Consider the following 18,680-nt stretch of genomic DNA (forward strand, 5'->3'; position numbering starts at 1 on the left):
AACACTTGAGCACCAAGCTAGGAATTTTCTTTCAATCAATATTGCTTGCTCCAAGAAATTAAGAGTATAAGATTCTACCTAAAGTACTCAATGGTAATCTCCATCACCAGTTTAACACAATGATTGACACAACCCAGAATTCCAACTTTATAACCAACACATAAACCCCACCCTGCGCACATACATAGACACAGCTAACAAAGTTGCAAAACAATGCAAGTTGAACAAGTGACACATGTTCAAACAAGAAAGCTCGGTTCTCCTTTGCATTCTTTCTTAATAAATAAATATCAATGCTTGTAGGCAACAAGTTGACAACTAATGTTATTTAATTAAGAAAGCAACTATTTACAAATCAAAACGCAAGTTGACAAACAACATATACACTAAAAAATGATTGCTTTGCTTTACCTCTGCAGATTTTTCTGGACCTTCATGCCGTTCAACAAATGCTCTTGCTACCTGCAATACCCAAAGAGAAAGATATCCCAAATAATATCAATAGGTCTTCTATTGAGAAACAAAAAATGTTCACCTAAACCAAGAACAAGTCAATAACTCACCGCTGCAGAATCAACACCACTAACATTTCCATTGTCAGAAACAGAACCTCGAGGTGATGACCCTTCCTCAGAACCTTCTGGGACTGGAGATGGAGGTTGAGTAGGAGAGACATACACCACTCTCAATTTACATTCCTCAACCACGTGCCCTGCTTCCTTGTTGAACTATAAAGAATAAACACAGGTCACATAATTTCACCCAAGAGGAGTGCTAACAACATACTCTCTTAAGACACTCGTCCTGATACACATCCTACTATTGGTTGAAATTTATGTGGGACCCTATAATTTTTGTAATTTTCAACCAATAAGAGAGTGTGTTCAAAAGAGTATGTCTAGAGTGTGACGCTAGCGTTTCTCAAAGTAGAAAAAATTGAGAATCAAGTGAAATTGAAACAGTTAGCAATATCATGATGAATTGTTATACTACCATTTCTGCTGTGATATCCTTTGCGGTGGTTCCATCATCTACTTTTACGCTTTGAAGAAGAAACTTGTCCTTGCATTGCATATCAGCCGGAGCATCCTTTTGCGCTTGCATGGTAACTGTAAAATATCAAATATCACCAAGCCATTGATTCAAAATAATAAATTACTATTAAACAAATAAATGGATATATATTAATGCACACTATTGTTGTATTTGCATTAGTACCAATAACATCACATGTAGATTGTGGCATGACTACTCCGGTGTTTGGACGAACACAATACTTCTTGGGATTGGTTGTTTTCACCTGTGAAACAAAGAAATCACAATACAAATTAAATTAAACATGTAAATCTCAGGAGAAAAAATGTTTCGCAAAATCACAATGAAATTAAGAAAGCGAGTTGAAATGAAAGGTTGGTAATTACCTTGAAAGCTATATAGCTATCGGTCTTATTTGACAATATAAGAGAGCATGATATCTGCTTCTTGAGCTCAACTGAAAGAGCAGAAAGGGAATGAAAATGAAACCTTAGGAGAAGAAAAATAGTAGCGTAAAAGGATAGAAAAAGAACGCACAGAAGAACTTAAGTTCGAGAGGTTCGATGCTGAGAAGGTCGCCAGTGCTCATCTCGGAATTGGATGGAGGAGCTTTGATTCGATCTGCGTAGAGAATTTGTTTGGGTCTGATGATGATGACCGACGGAGAGATCGAGAAAAGGAGGAAAAGGAAAGGAAAGAGAATTGAAATGTTGATGCGATCGATTACGACATGCAAAGAGGAGGATTCTCATTCAACTTCTTTTTCTTTTCTATTTTCTCTGTGGTGGAGAATGTGCCCATTTTAATAATATGCCTTCAAACTATTATTATTGTTATTATTAATAAACACATACAACTATTTTGAAACAAATCTGAAGCAAAAGCTTTAATATCACATTGGAAATTAAAAACATTATTCAATATAAAAAAATTTAATGCCAAAGCATCAATCATTTTAAAATAAAGACAGTATTTTCAAAATTAAATGAATCATTTGTAGAATAAATCTATTGGGGAATGAAATTATTTTATTACCTAGTGTGCATGATTTGCTGAGTGTAGAGTTATTTTGACTAATTTTCTTTAAGTTTAAAGACATTATAATAACACTTTCTCACTATCACCTAAGTAATGATTAAAAAATATAAAATATATATATATATATATATATATATATATATATATATATATATTAAATAGATCAACCTGACAAATAGACTTTTTTTAAAGTTTGAATCTGACCTTTTTATTTAAATAGATTTTTCAAAGAGTCTAAGTCTGATCTTTATGATAAATAAGTTAAGACAGGTTTAAGGTTACTGATAGGGAGTCGCCTGACCCATTTCTATTCTTAACTATCATTAATACTTTTATTGGCTCGTGTCAATAATATTCTCCTAGTCGCAATCAATATTTATCATTATTACCCGTTAAAGATATTGCTATTATTAATTTTATTATAACCATCATTATCATTTATTGTCACTCGTTGTTATCATCCTAACAAGTATCACCACCATTAAATAATCACCATTGTTGTTATTATCATTTATGTTTATTGTTTTAAAAAAGAGTTCAATGATATACGGACAGTGTAAAATGATTTTACACTCTCGTCTAATCACAAATCATTATTTATCAAACTTAACATACGTAAATTGTGATTTGATAATTATATAAAATTTTGTACATCGTGCATAATTTTTTTTTCTTTAAAAAATATCTATTTTTATCTTTTTTTCGTCAATTAAGTCTAACCTAGTTGAAGATTCATATTTTTTACACATAAAAATCATCGAAATTGATTTTGTTTCTCTTAATAAAACTTTTTTTATACACGTAGTGAATACTAATAAGCATATTTAATAAACTGTATTTATTTTTACAATTTTTGACACCAATATCATCAATCGTACTGTATTCGTGTTTGTCACCAAGAAATAACTAATTCCTACATTTAAATTTATTTTATTTCTTCTTTTTGTACGACAACAATTCTTTGGTAGAGTCTTGTACAACCACCATTTCAGGATATTGATATAGGAGAGTCTGCTGAACTTTAATCTAATAATACAAGTGAAATCGGGAAAAAAATAATCAATTAACTCACTGCAACAGTGTTAACAGTAGCCACTTTTACGTTTTTGGTCGTTCCTCATGTTGTTTCAAGGCCTGAAAGAGAAGAAGAAAGGTGTAAAACACATGCTCATTTCACATTGTTAGAGCCTAGAGGAAGCATTCATCAATTTGTTTTTATCTCACCATTTTGGTGTCCTGAAGTGCATCTTCCAGTGTCTTGATTTTCTGCTACATGTATAAGTATTAGCAAAAATATTTCCTAAGCATTTTGGATTTCCTTGGCTTAACTTTAACAATGAATTAATCATTAATTGAAAACTCACATTCTTGATGTCTCCAAGACTAGCTTCAAGGCAATCAATTTTTTGCAATACTAATCTACAAGAACATGCCGAGTCTGATCCCGGACATGCTGCTTCCTCAAGTAGATTCATAATATTGCCATCTTTGTTTTGCATGTCAACCTGCATTTCATTATTTTAAGCAACAATGCCCATATCATTGGAAGAACAAAGGTGGATAATTCATTAATTCCTCACCATTTTGGGCATCGAGGAATCTTCTATGTCCACATCACCATCTTCGCATTTACCATTAATCTCTTCTCTCAAATTAACAACCTACATAGTCAATGAGACATGCCCCTCTCAACAGTTATTCCTAGATTGACAATTAAAATTCCGAGTGTTGAAAAACAAAAAAATTCGTTCACGATATGTACGTCAAACCTGAATCATTTCTAACACTTCTGGGTTTTTCCAGGGCCCTCGATCACTCATCAGACAACCTCCATAATCAGAACATGTGCAATTACCACCCAGAAAAGTTGGCAAATTACTGTAAAATCAGACAATCAAATCTAAGAGTTTCACTAAATGTAGAATGTCACAATTCCCAAGCACATTTACTTGTCAAACATATTCCTGCTAGACATTTAGTACCGGTACACATTAAGTACACTTGGGATATAGTTAGGTATTACATAGGTCCTAACTAAACCCATTTTCCTTCCAAAAAGTGACAGTTTCTAACCTTGGATCAATAGCCTCAAGTAGGACGCTGAGATAATTAGAACCTAACACCTGAAACAACAATATCTTACAAGTTCAATATAAGCAGATTAATAGATCAATATAGTATGTGCAACACTGCAACTTCATTGTATCTGATAATTAAATAATATGTAGTTTCAACGATTCGTACATGAATTTTTGCCATTGTGCGTACATCTAGGAATGCCTTTACTGCTTTCCACAGCATCCTAAACCCAGATCCGGCATTAATAATAAAGAGCTGATTTAGAGTCTAAAAAGAACAAAAATGATAGTTAATTAATTGCGCTCGGATAAACCCAACATTTATGGAGCTCTTCTCCATCTTGCATGATTAAAAAAAATCTTAGCAAACTGTTTTGATTACAAAATCTTAGCAAACTTGTCTTATCATGAGATAAGTGACCTCCAATTTCACACATTTATCACAAGCATATCATATCCAAATCTTCTGCATATGAGCTACAATCTAAGAAAGTACCTCAGGATAGTAACAACTATCGATTTTCTGAATTTCCATAAAGAGGTACCTTGCGGGCTTTGAGAAATTAGACATTCCCTGGAAGAATACAATCAAGTAACCAAATAATCGTTTCAGTATTTAGATACCTTGTATTGTAATATATATATATATATATATATATATATATATATATATATAGAGAGAGAGAGAGAGAGAGAGAGAGAGAGAGAGAGAGATGGAATCCTCTAAAGTGAAGTGAACCTAGATAGACCATAACAAGGTTTCATTTTGGATAGTTATTATAAAAGAGCTATTTGCCTCTTGTAAATGTAGCAACTAGCAAGTTCCCTGCCCCCCATCCGAATATTTGTAAGAAAATGGCAAGCAATTAAGTTCTAATAAAAAGGAAAAATATATAGAAAAATCTGCTTACTACTCCGTTGACATCCAAGATACTTGTAGTGGATGCTATGTGCCTTTTAGCAGCTAGTGAACATGCAGGGAATCTTACTTTGAGAGTTTTTTCTTGCTCTGACACATGATGTTTGATAAACCTTTCAAATGTGGTTACTTGCCCCAGATTGTTAAGGTCTACCATCCCAATTCTCTCAATATACACGGGTCTGCCGTATCTATCAACTCCGTGGTATCCATGAGGATAGCATTTCTTCACTTCATCATACTCCGTGAAATTGAATTCCTGATTATGTTCCAAAATGCGAAGCTCATACATATAAATCAAATTCAACAGTGTTTATAGCATTATTATTGAATTGAATGGTAGCTAGCATGAACACACAAAGCTAAAGAACTTAGTGATTTTAAACAAATACTACATTAATATGAAGAGGTGAAGAACTTCTAAATTCATTATTGAGAATTGGATCAAATTTCTAATGAGTATATGTAAGATTAAAAATAAAGAAAATAAAATGGATCAAACTTAACATATGTTAAAATTAACTTGTATATCTCAATTCTTTTTACAAACTCTCTCAAACAATTTTTCTGAAAACTAGAAGTGCATGAATTAATCTTAAATTATAATAAAAGTATAATTTCCATCTCTACATTCATGAAGAGGGCAATAAAATTAGAAGAGTAAGCCACATTCATCGTTTCCATTTCTATCAATAAGATACCTTACAAGACATCATATCTAAAATGAATTAAATCATATCTACAACATGCATCGACCAAACATGATTTCATACTAAAAAAGGAATATGTGGAAGTTAAAAGTTGTTCACCTTTGGAAGCACGTCTACTCGAAAATCCTTGCGCCATTTGAGATAATTTTGAAACATCTCTTTGGATTTTGACATGTCGAAATCCCTCATGCGCAGAAACCTCACATGAAAGGCGAAGCGGTTAGAAAATCAACTCTGCAATTAAACTTGTCATAGATTTACAGCAAGAGACATACATACATACGTACCTTAGAAGGGTATGATAATCATTGTGTTTAGGTGGCAAGAGACCTTCTCGTAAAAGCATTTCGCGAAAAGAGTCAACAATTTGTTTATCCTTAGGATCATGAGCTCCTTCTAGAATCATTATAAGGCTTTTAGTCTTCCTAAATTTCATGAGCGGGTAAGACAAGAGTGATTTGATAGGGGACGAAGCTTTTTTCCCTGCTGCGGCTGCTGCTGCTGAATTCAGATCCCAATGCGTTTCAATTGGGGGATGAAAACTTTTGGTTCTACTTTTACTACTACCACCAATATCAAACCTCAATCCCAGAAAGCCAGAACATGACTCCTCTTCTCCGTCACCTCTTCCTATAATCACGTCCCTGTCTCCTGGCTCCGCCATTTGTAACTGAAAACGTGCATTCATATATACAAATCTAGTCAATATAGACACCTTGCATGCCTTCAAATCAAACTGTTGGCATAAATTAATTGACTCGCAATAAAATCGGAATTGTAGCATCAAAATTTATACGTTTAAAATCCAATACCTCTCACAAAGAAAAAGCATAATTGATGGCCATTTTTTAACAGTAGGATTTTCGCCACTACTTTATATGCGACTATCAAAATTAATCCTAGTTAATTTTATACGAACCGTGTGTCAGGATGCAGGAGCAAAAAAATGAGTGTAACAGAAGTTAAATTCCGAGTGAAAATTGGAATCAGGTGGACAATAATGTACAATTTTGGTTCTGATTCTAAGTGCGGACAGGGCAGAACAGAAGGAAGGAATTGTGAAACAGTAGAAATAGGATATGATGTAATGTAATGCATGAAACTAACATGAACGAAACCAGTACTTACGAGAAAGAATGAAGATGAAGAGGAAAAGGAAAAGAGTGGTGTTTGATGTACGAAGGCACGCGCTCGCTGGGGAAGGATCGAATTCGAATGATGTGTGTTCCAAGAAACCGCGAAAACCAAACAAAGGAAGTTCGGTATCCCATTTTTTCAACTATATCGGACTAGACTGTACCATTTATGCAACTAACTAATAATAATATTTCATAAATGTCTAATTGTTTTAAGTACTTCTTTTTATATGATTGGTTTCCAAAGTATTGAATAATTGTCATTAAAAATTCCAATGCCACTAACTAATTTTTTCCCGTAAAATTTGAACCTTTGGACATTCATCATTCTCACCTGAATAATCCAATAAAAATTGACATTTTTTTTCTAGTAACTACAATTATTAATAAATTTTTCAAGGATGTCTTTTTCAGAAGTTATTTCTTAAGTTCATTGAAACTACTTTATCTCTCCAACAATTTTTTTAATGTTAGAAACAATTTATTATTATCTCTTGTTGAAATGTATCATTCAAACTGAAATTGCAAGATTAATAACATCTAAAATAATAATCTTTTCTAAATCAAATTTGTGACAATTTATAGATCCTCGCATTTTTAATTTACTAGATTTCACTGAATGTATGCTTTAAATATATGTCTTCTTCATTTATATGCTAACAAAGCTCGGCTTTGGGGTGTAGCAGGCTCGTTTAACCTCTCTATTCGGGTTTCCCATATACATATAGTTGGTTGTTGCTTCCTGCACCTTCAAGTTGTTTCTTGCATCTTTTCCGTAATGATTTGTTTATCTTTTGGATTGATATTTTGGAAGTCAAAAAGGAGGAGCATTCCTGAATGTAATTTTACATTTCGAATTGACCATTTTGTAAGCCAAAAGAGAGTGCAGGAAACAATTGGAGGTGCAGGAAGCAACAGCTGATATAGTTTCTACTGGCCTAATAAACGGTTTTGCTATCTTTGGACTCATAGCCCAATATAAAAGGGCCATCTGAACATCTAGTAACGGCAATTATTATTTCTACCTCCCAAATTTACTATACCTCCCTTTTCCATTCTCGATAACACTACAAGGCTACAAATGCCTTCACTGTTTTGCTTTATCGGAATGTAGAGAACGTGTTTTTTTATTCCAGGAGGTTAGTATTGAAGAAGAGATCAGCTCTAATGGTGACAGTAATGTATAAAAAACAACTAAAATGGGTGTTGTAGGTGTTGGTTCGTACAACAATTTTATGCTTGGGAATGTTACTATGCGTATTAATTGCATCATTATATTTCTGATTATTTAATTAAAAACATGTTTCGGTTTTCGGATTGATTATTATTTTTGTGCAAAAATCACATGAACTTGTTAGAATTATGATTAGGATTTAATGCTTAAATCTGAAACCACTTGCATTGTCCACTTATTGTTTGATGAAATGTCAAATTAATGTTATTGAAGCATGTTACGGTTTTACGAAATTAGGATGCGACCATATTTGTCGGAAGAATGCAAAATGTAGAGAAGGGGATGTGAACGGATAAAGAATAAATAATAAATATTTTAAAGAAAAAAAAAGAATGAATATAAAAAGTTTAAAACTATAAGTTAACATTTTAAAAAATTATTTAAAATAGTGTCTCAAAAAAACTACAAACTAATATTATATATAATAAAATATTTATAAAGTATCTTTAAAATCACATTTTATTAATTAAAATTATCTTTTACATTTTCAAAATATTTTTTCGTATGTATTTTAATCTTTTTTTGTATTTTTGTTATCACTAAAATAAATTTATGTTAATTATTTTTTTTTACATAATATTTATAATAATAATTTTTTAACAAGATAGATTTTATCTTTAAAAATTTTTGAAACTAGAAGGATAAAAATTACTAAACAATTTTTAATTAAATGTAAATTTAAAGTATAAAATATTTTTTAAACTGGAAAATAATTGAACGAAAAACCTTAATTTTGCATGTTCATATGTGCAAGTAGATTAAAGTTTATAAAATTAAGTTTGATTTAAAAGTTTGTAAAAGTATTGCAAAATTTCCTTCTCCAAATCTGAGTTTTCAAATAAAATTATACTTTTTAACATATTTTGAAGTGTAACTAAATATGATTTTAAATTGATTTTACTCTGGCCAATGGATGTAGCTTAGTGGATAACATAGGTTGAATTTGTGAAAAAGACCCAAGAAAATTTTAAGGAACTCATTTTATATTCTTGAATCATGAGTCTCGTGATATTACATAGGACGAAAAAAAAAATTAAACATTTTTTCAATTCTTGAATTTTCACTTTGTTATAAAACACTCCAGTAAAAAATCTAAGCATAACCTTAGTACAATAACATTGTTAGGGGTCCACAGGTATGATTGAGGTTGATCTCACATTATCTTGAAGCATCATGCACACGTGTGACGTGTGTCGTGTGCAGAGAACTAGCTGTACACGCAGTTGGAAGCGGCTTGTTGGGACTTCAACTCTTTCTACTGATTATTTATGACGTCAGTTATCAGTGCATGTAATGGCTCTCTGAAGTTTGACCCACAATATTTCATTAGTGTTAATTTTCTTATTATTACTGACCTGCATAAGGTGAGTGGGAGGAAGGATTTGAGGCTATTTTAAAAGGGTGAAAGAAGAGGAAATAGCAGGTCTGAGTCACTTCCAAGTTCCAAAAAACGTGTAGCTGGGAAGAATCCTCACACAGAAAAATTATTATTCGTTTTCAAAAACAAAACAAAATCAATTTTGTTCATTACTTGGCTGATGGAGTACGCTGCACGTCCAATTCCAAGTCAGCGCTATAGCTGGAACTGGGAGCCCATGACTGGTGACATCAAGCGTTTACCACATCTAGGTTTTTCTTTAGTAAAGTATGATTTTGGTTTTTTTATTTTATTTTTGGCAAATTTAATTTTAATTTTTATGTTTTTTAAGTTTTAATCGTATTCGATTTTCGAGATATACTTTTATGAATATCTGAATTTTAATAAATTATTATTTTTTTATCTATCACATAATAAATTGATGTTTTATGATAATTTTTATGACAATTTTTAATTCTGGTGATTAAAAAATAAAAAACAATTTGGTGGTTTAATATTGTATTTATAGTGTATTAAAATTAAACACTATTTTATAAAAAAATTATTTATTAAATAAAAATAGGTTTTAAGATATTAAATATTTAGTTTATAAAAAAATAAATATTAAAAACTATATAAAAAAAGTATTATTATTATAACATTATACTTTGACTAATAATATTTCCTCGTTTTGATCGTTTTGGGAGATTCAACGATAAATTATTTTTAAAATATATTTTATAGTTAATTAAAGTTTCTAAAAAATTATAAAGTACAAAAGTCTCACACCATTTCATATTTTTATATATATTAGTAGTTAATAAATTTTAATTAATATTAAGAATATATTAAAAAGTATATTCTCAATACCATTCTACGATATTACGGTAATATAATTTTGTTGTGTGGTTTTTGATAAATTTTAATTAATATTAAGAATGTATTAAAAAAGTATATTATCAATACCCTTCAACGATATTGTGGTAATATAGTTTTGTTGTGTGGTTTTTAATATAACCTTTGTCATTTTTACTATGTAACTGTAATTAAATAAACATATTTTATTTTCATTAGCTAGTATGTAACTTTTTAACTTTATAATGAAAAATCAGACATTTACGATTTAAAATTATAATTTCACAGACCAATACTACCGTAACACACCGAAGTGCAATGGCTAATGTTCAGTATGAAGAGGCAAACTAAAATTGAAGATTGACGACAAGTCATAATTAAGTCGAGAAAAGTGTCGGAAAAAAAGTGTAACAAATCATGAGTTTAAAGAACTAATATGTTTTTAGAGAAATAGATCACACTAAAATATACAGACTAGCATGTCTCCATCTTCATGCAAAAAGACAGTTCTGAGATATATTGAAATTATGGAGATATTAATATCTGGTGCACATAGTTTCCCTCCAAAAGCTTTAGCAAAATAAATTAATTAAACATTAGATATTAAAGTGATGTTTTAATAAAATACAGCAAACATATTTGTTTAAATTGAAGTCGAGAAAGCCCCACCTCAATCATAAAATCTGTAATATAAAAGATAGAACACAATTTCAAACAAAATAATAATTATTATTATTATACACAAAATAAATATCACAAAATTAAAATATAAAAAAATCTAAACCTGTAGTTCACGTTTTAGTTTTGACCTAGTGTCAATTACATACACATGATCGTGGAATTGGGGAACGGAGCCTGAACCCAAACCCAAACCCGTCAACTTATTTTCCATTTACAAGATCCGACCCGACCCACTGGCATGGGGGCAGTGATCCAGTGGTAAACAGAACACAGTAACACTAGTTTTTGTCACGGTTGAGACTATCCCAAAGCGACGCGCATTGCCTCTTAGCAAAACCCACGCGCTGGTTTTCCAAGTCATACACGACCTCAAATCCTTGCTGTTGATAGTTCCCAAGTATGGCCCCGGGCCCACCGCTCAGTTCAGTGTCATCACCACCGTTCATTAGCATCAGACAGCCCACCTTCCTCCTAGCCTCATCCTCACCGTCCAAGAACTCGTAAAAATAATTCATCCTAGGCAGCATCACATTGGAATTATTCCCCAGAAAATGCCACGTCACCGTGGGCACCTCCACCAACCCCTCCAAAAAATAACACGGCCCGAGGCCAGTTTTTTCCTCCACCTCACTCGCGCGCTTGTGAACTCGCCCGACTCGCCGGTCGAACTCAGCAACAACCGAGTTATACAAACTCGCCGGCAGCATCGTGAAAGTGGTTCCGCTGTCAACAACCACGCCTCCGTCCCCTCTGCGGTCCACCCTCCGTAGCATTTCCGGGGCCAGAATAGTCCTCTTCCCTACAGAGATTCCGGTGAGTCCGACGCAGTAGAAATAAGAATGCTTCGGATTCCGAAGCATGGAGGTGTAAACAAACTCAACACGCTCGCTGGAATAATCATCGTAGTGGCCGAGAATGAGTGGACTCGGTTTGCGAACTCGTTCTTTGTCGAAAGAGTGAGAGACCAAGCAATAAGAGAAACGGTTACCGAGGTTCGGAGATAAGGTCGCAAGTTGCGCAGGGAGGGACAGTAATCCCCGACCGAAACCTGCGACGCCGGTGGGTTCGGCGAGCGCAGTGTGGGCGCAGCCGAAGGTGAAGTTCTTAAGAAAAAGCTGAGACATGGAGAGTGTATCGCGGTGGAGGTGCGCGATGAAGCTTCCGTCGCCGTAAGCATAGTAGAAGGGAGGACACGTGGCAGAAGAGCAATCGGAGGTTTCAATGTTGTCCAAAGGACAACGTGCGATTGCGCAGAGGTCGTGGGAGGAGACGGAGGAGTGTGCTGTGGAACATGCAGGGGACTGGCACGAGACGCGGTGGGAGCGCGTGATGTTAAGAGGCTTCGTGGCGTTGAATTTGCCTTCGCAGAGAATGCATTCGAAGGGAGCGCATGGGAACCACACGAGGTCGCTGCCTGTGTCCATGTAAAGGGTTATGGATTGAGAAGGGTGTGAGCCTAAGTTGAAGGAAAGGGTGTAGTCGCTTCCTGAAGAAAGTGGGAGAGAGACTACGGAGTTATGATGAGTTTGGCGGTGGAAGCGTGAGGCTGAGCGAGTGGAGGTAGATTTGAGAAGCTGGTGGGTACTGTTGAAATGGGTTTTCGAAATTGAGTGTGTTAGGGGTAACATAATCGTTTGGTGTGTGAGTGAAATGCAGAGCATGAAGCAGAGGAGGAACAGGGGAAGAGCCATGGCTTAGAGTTAAAACTTAAAAGACAAGTTTTTTTGAATTCTAATTCTGGGAGAACGAGACCAGAGAGATTTATTTATATAAATATAAACAAGAGTTAGTTGTTGGTGGTGGTGGGCGCATACGAGGAGGGTGTTATTGTCTTAGGATAAATTAATGGTGTCGGGTCTGTTGAATTGATTACTCAACATTCAAGAAAAGAAGACTTCTTTATAATCATTTGGAATGAAATGAAGGTGGTTTTGGAACAATAATTGGGATTTGGTAGCTTAAGCAAAGTATGAGAATTGAGAACCTTGTTTGTCATCACTCGCTCATCAGTTCTGTGGCTTTAGCTTCTTTACCTTTCTCTGTTACTAATTGGCTGGCGACGGCTGGGACTGGGTAAAGACATCACCAACAATTATATCATATGAATGAATACAAACCTCCATATTACAAACAAACACTTGTTTCACACTTTTTATTTCTCTATCTCTTTTTTTTTTAGGTGTTAAATTGTATCAAGTGGGCATCAATCTTTTTCCAACCCATTAATGGGATTGGACCACTTCCTAATTCTAATCCTACTAATTCTGATCCTTAAGCTTTGCTCATGAATATTAAATTGCAAGATTTAATATATTTACCCGAGCTGATTACATTATTTTATTTCATCACTAATATTATAAAAATAAATTATGTAAGTAAAGTCACATAATCTTTATGTTTAATATGGTAGGTTGGAATTTTAAATGTAGTTCAGTTTTAAAATGAAATTTATTAAATTTGAGTAATACTACATAATTAAGAAAAATAAAAACACAATAAAAATAGATAAAATGAGATTAAGGTAAGAAAACTATGTGATTTAATGTATAAAAAATATTTTTTTTAAATATTCTCCTTTCAAAATAAAGATTAAGATTTATAATATGAAAAAAAAAACTATATATAGTTTTGTATTTTTTTTGTTGTTTACATCTTCGGTCCTTGGGTAAATTCATTTAAAGGAAAAAAAAAGTTATTCTAACAACTCAAACTTTATTTATGGGGAATCAAATTTCTTGCCCCTTCAAGTCTTCAACCAATAGGCATTAGTTATACTGTTTTTTACTCTTACAAATATTAAAAATATTTAATATACATGCTGCCAAATCTCTTTTGATAAGTTACTTCAACTCATTACTAGAATAAATTAACTTATAAGCTACTAACCTTTTTTTGTTTTTAATTTTTATCCTCAATAAAATATTTGAAATATCTTTTTTATCTCAAATAATTAAGTATATCCTTTTACATTTATCAATTTGTTTATTAATTAATTTTATCAAACATTTTTACATGATTGCATAAAAGTTTTCATAAATAATAGACAACTAATTTACTCTTTAAAAATATGACAGTATATTAGAGTGCATTTTTTAGTATGTAAGAATGAAAAACATGTACTAAGAGGCCTAAAAAAAGTTTAACTATAGTAACAAAACAATTTACATGTGATTTTTAAAAATTATCAACAAAATTTCAGTGACAAAAATTACGAATAGTGACTCAAATTTTGTTGGTAATACTTTATTTTCTTATAGATTAGTTTATAGCGCTCAATAAACTAGATTTCCTTGATCTATTCTAGTGCATTTGATTGTATTTTTGTTTTTGGTATTAAAAATTTATTTTTCTTTAAAAAATTATAGAAAGTATAAATAGAAAAAAGAAAATGTAAAAGTGTAAAAAAAAGAGTAAAAAATTAAAATAGTTCAGAGATATTTTAGTTTTTTATTTTAAGAACTAAATTTTTTTAAAATAGAAAATATTTTCAAAAATAAAAAATAGGCATACCCTAAATAAATATGTATTTATTTAGTTATGTTAGTCCTTACATCAAGCATTTCATAAACTAATACGATTAAAGAAATATATATATTGATTGAATACGGATATAATTCTCTTTTCATTATTCCAAAAGTAATATAACTCACGATATTATATTTTAAACGCTTATTTGACTATTTATTGTAAAATAAAATATTGATTTGAAAACGAAACTTCATCATCAATTTAGCAAGAATACAGCCTGTTACATTAATATTGATAAGAGTAGACTGATGAGAAGTCTTACTATATTTGCCCGTCTAGGATTCATGAGCTCAATATTCTGTCTGCAGTATCTGAGAAGTTCTAATAAAATTCAAAGAGCATTGTTGATTGTTGTATTTCTTGGAGGTAAAGAAATATGAATTATACTGTACTATTATTTAGTATTTGCAATACTTTTTTTCTTTGCCGTGCCACATGTCTTTATTTTATACTACAAAACAATTATATAACTATATTTTTATCAAAAGTATAAAAACACTTAATTATTTATGACTTAATTAAAAGTTTAAAATACACCAATTAATTCATTCTGCAATTTTTTTATGGGACTACCTAGCATTTTCTACTGATGAGAAGGCTGGTCCGAATCCTATTATCGAAGATAATGGAATTGGAAGGCTTCTATCAACGAATTCATTGAATTAGAGATAAAACAGATAAAGACATAAGGGACGACAAAGAAAAAAAACGTGGCAAAAGAAATCAACGTCAATGTTAACTATTGATTGCAAAAGTGCAAAGAAATCAGCGTCAACCTGATTTTTTAAATTTTTATTAAGCTTTATTATTTAAACATCAAACAATATTACGTATAACTATTTTTTTTAAAAATCCCTATTTTTTCAAAATTAAAAAGAACAAAAAACTATTTCATTTTAGTTTCATAAAATACATTTGTCATTTTTAATTAAAATTAAGTGCATCTTAAAATTCAGGCTAAATAAAAATAAATACATAGTTTTGTGTTAAATTAAAAATCTTGTTAAATTTTATTACAAATTTTAAATTAAAGGAGCGTTAGTTGTAACATTCTCTTTTTGATACCAGCATTTGAACCCGGTTCATTATGGAACGAACTTCCATCAACTACCATACTAACCAGGAATGCTAGAATTAGTAATATTCTCTGAAATGAACTTACACAATTTTGTAATTTTCATTAAATTTTAATCAATAAATAAGAGTGTGTGTTAAAAGGATATATAACTAACATTTTTTTTATAATTAAATTATTTTAATATGAATTTACTTTTAATTAAACTTAATTATATACTGATAATATAAAATATTTTTTATTCTTTTAATTAATTATAAATTATTATTTATATGATGACTTTAAAATAATTATCATAAAACTTAGTTAACTTATTATACATAATATTTGTAATTAAATATTAGTGTAAAATTACTTCACACTTCAATACATAACCTATTTTTTCATTTTTCAATACCAATAACTTAAAATTATGTTTACACATGTTCATTAAGAATACCAACATTGTCAATAAAAGAATACCAACATTAAGTGTGACATAGTTGTAGAGAGAGGTAAGATTAGATGATAGGGGAAGGGGACAACTACAAAAATAAGGCTTCATCTAACAAATTTATAAATATTAAATTTCATATAAGATGTTAATAATTATATATTTTTCAAAACAATTTAACAACATATTAATTATAATAAAAATACACTTATAAGAAGAGAAAAAACAAATTAAATATTTAAAAAAAAAACCTAAGATTATAATTGTCAATCACTAATGTCACACATCAGCAATAACCTTATGAAATTATAATAAAAAATGGTATTTGTGTTAATAATATTTTTTTACAAAAAAAATAATCTTATTAATTAAGTTATAAAAAACTACTAAATAGTATTATATTATGAAAATGGTCACTGCCTCAAAAGCAAATTTTGGTAGAACTCATGTGCAACAAAATACTTCAATTGTTTTTTCAAGTTTTATATAATGACGTGTTTGAACCCATGCACTCAAAGCAAGAAACACACTATAATCTAAAAAATAATGACAAGAACAACAAAAATGAGAGGAGAAAATAAAAGAAATATACAAAATTAGTAATGCGAAAAGAAAATAGTTGTTTGTATGTCTTAAGATTAAGCTGTCAATTCTTTATATAGGCTAAAATATCATTTAATCCTTTATGTTTTTAGACATTTTTGTTTTAATCTGTTATGTTTATTTTTTATTTATTCTGGCCCTTTAAGTTTTATAAATATCTTTTAGTTTTTTAAGTTTTAATTTGATGCCAGGATAGTTGGGATGATCTTGTCCATTGAGAATCTCACTAATTTTATAAAAAAGAAGAAGAGATAAATAAAATTTAAAGGTCATTATCTCAACAACTAGATTCCTAAATATAAATAATGATCCCGATATTAAAATATCATAATATTAATGTATTAGTTCTTCATAAAAAAAAGATAACATTAAAAAATTTAAAATAACAAAAAAGTTACGGGGCAAGACCCCAATTGCATATACTGATCCATTCTTACACAGTTTTGCCTCTTAAGTACATAGTAAGAGGTTTATTCTCCTTATATGCATGAAAAAATATATGTGGAGATAAGCGAATCTCTTAATTAAATTTGAATATACTGATATATTACTATAAAAACTCACAATTTAAATACCATGTTAAACAAAATGTTTATCATGAATGGACTAACGCTGGAAAAAAACATGTCAAAGATTCAAAGAAGCTGTCAAAGTCAATCTCGATCAATAATTTAGATGTAATGTATATATTAACCAAACAATGTACACTAATTAGTCAAAATTTCTTCTCTCTGTCTACTTTTTCTTTGATAGCACGTCTGTGATTTCGATTTTGTTAGGCTATAAGGAAAATGATAGATAGTTATCATTATCTAGTAGACATCTAAAGATATAAAGATAGAGAAATCTAAATATAATTAATGAGATATGATGTAATAAGATAAATTAAAAAATATAAATATTAATGAAATGTTTGGAGAAATAAGATATTTTTGCATCATTACTTGGGCTATAAATAAATAAATAACTTGAAAACAAAAATTTACAACGGGTAAAGCTTCATGCATGATTTTTTTGGGAACAAGTTAGACATACAATATTTATTGAATTTAATGGCTATGTACTAATAGACTAATGGTGTATACTTTCAATTAATTAGAAACTATGTTTAATGCGAGTTTTAGAATAATTATTATCAAAGTAAATATTTATTATACATTGAAAATCCATATCCTATTTTTTCATATTTATTTTATAATTCTCTCATTTCTATTATCAATTCTATTGTTTTGGTTGGTTCATATTTTTTATATTTAGTTAACAGTTTTAAAAAATACTGAGCAACAGTGAAAATTCTATTATATTTATAATATATTAAAAATTACAGTTACAGTTTAAGAATATAGTGAATGTTTAAAAGAAATTAAAAGTAAAATAATAATATTTATAATCTCGTTCTTATATATATATATAATAATAATTAAGTTAAAATAATTATAATATTGTAAAATGAGAAAGTTAATTGTGTTCAAGTGATAAATTTTAACATATAACATCTAATACTAAACTAATTTACATTATCATTTAATTACAGATCAAAATATATAATAAATTTATTAATTTTTATAATAATTATATTAAAAGTCTTATCAAAGATAATTTATAATTTAGATAACAGTCATGTAAAATTTACGCTGTAAATGTATGACTATAGACTTTAGAGATAATACAAAATTTACCTTTATCATTTTCCGATTTAAACAACTAGTTTCTATTTCTGAGGTTTATTCAATAAATAACAAACTATTAGATGATATTCAATAATTTTAGATACCCGTTTTCCTCTCTTCATCTTTCTTGTTTTTTATTCGGATTATCTTATCTTCGTGACTTTTCTTCATTTCTTGGGTTCTTCTCCTTTCTGTGCACTAACAATTTATCAAAATTAGACACTTTAAATTTATTACAAAAATTATTTGACTGTACATGTATAAACAGGCTAAAAGCATGATTTGTTAACAATAATCTCTCAATTGTATAAACGAATACTCCCCATGA

The 18,680-nt window shown here is 30.4% G+C and overlaps 3 protein-coding genes across 4 annotated transcripts in view; all 3 read right to left on the reverse strand.

The window, feature by feature from the left end:
- LOC100791280 (vesicle-associated protein 1-2) overlaps positions 1-1,844 on the reverse strand; it is a 3,430-nt gene extending 1,586 nt beyond the window's left edge. Inside the window, exons 1-6 of the mRNA XM_003538733.5 lie at positions 1,573-1,844; positions 1,422-1,492; positions 1,219-1,300; positions 994-1,109; positions 564-728; positions 412-462 (exon numbers count right to left, since the gene is read on the reverse strand). Coding sequence (XP_003538781.1) covers positions 412-462; positions 564-728; positions 994-1,109; positions 1,219-1,300; positions 1,422-1,492; positions 1,573-1,624 — 537 coding nt within the window. The 5' untranslated portion in view covers positions 1,625-1,844. The remainder of the gene's footprint in view (positions 1-411; positions 463-563; positions 729-993; positions 1,110-1,218; positions 1,301-1,421; positions 1,493-1,572) is intronic.
- A 1,075-nt stretch (positions 1,845-2,919) lies between these two features.
- On the reverse strand, positions 2,920-6,886 carry LOC100807344 (phosphatidylinositol/phosphatidylcholine transfer protein SFH11). 2 transcript variants are annotated; one of them, XM_041006574.1, is made up of 12 exons: positions 6,700-6,886; positions 6,068-6,450; positions 5,880-5,979; positions 5,063-5,329; positions 4,648-4,725; positions 4,318-4,419; positions 4,147-4,196; positions 3,843-3,951; positions 3,654-3,734; positions 3,438-3,578; positions 3,298-3,339; positions 2,920-3,207 (listed from the first exon to the last, which is right to left on the reverse strand). In XM_041006574.1, the coding sequence occupies exons 2-12, from the start codon at positions 6,442-6,444 to the stop codon at positions 3,172-3,174; spliced, it is 1,383 nt and encodes a 460-aa protein (XP_040862508.1). In that variant the 5' UTR covers positions 6,445-6,450; positions 6,700-6,886; the 3' UTR covers positions 2,920-3,171. The 2 variants fall into 2 exon arrangements, with proteins under 2 accessions (XP_040862508.1, XP_003538730.3); XM_003538682.5 differs by lacking the exon at positions 6,700-6,886 and adding an exon at positions 6,593-6,699.
- A 4,184-nt stretch (positions 6,887-11,070) lies between these two features.
- Positions 11,071-13,173, reverse strand: LOC100807884 (probable aspartyl protease At4g16563). Its single transcript, XM_014763540.2, has one exon. It carries the CDS (start codon positions 12,732-12,734, stop codon positions 11,322-11,324), a length of 1,413 nt encoding a protein of 470 aa, XP_014619026.2. The 5' UTR covers positions 12,735-13,173; the 3' UTR covers positions 11,071-11,321.
- Between the last annotated feature and the right edge of the window lie 5,507 nt (positions 13,174-18,680).

This window comes from Glycine max, chromosome 11, assembly GCF_000004515.6.
Source record: "Glycine max cultivar Williams 82 chromosome 11, Glycine_max_v4.0, whole genome shotgun sequence".
In the NCBI taxonomy this organism is placed as follows: domain Eukaryota; kingdom Viridiplantae; phylum Streptophyta; class Magnoliopsida; order Fabales; family Fabaceae; genus Glycine; species Glycine max.

Bases quoted from the DNA above. Each gene is read 5' to 3' on its own strand.
- LOC100807344 (XM_041006574.1), bottom strand. From the start codon at position 6,444: ATGGCGGAGCCAGGAGACAGGGACGTGATTATAGGAAGAGGTGACGGA. The intron at 4,726-5,062 runs GTAAGCAGATTT...GTATTCTTCCAG, and splicing joins TCTTGGATGTCAACGGAGTA to GGAATGTCTAATTTCTCAAA. The intron at 4,420-4,647 runs GTACTTTCTTAG...TGTTCTTTTTAG, and splicing joins ATAGTTGTTACTATCCTGAG to ACTCTAAATCAGCTCTTTAT.
- LOC100807884 (XM_014763540.2), bottom strand. From the start codon at position 12,734: ATGGCTCTTCCCCTGTTCCTCCTCTGCTTCATGCTCTGCATTTCACTC.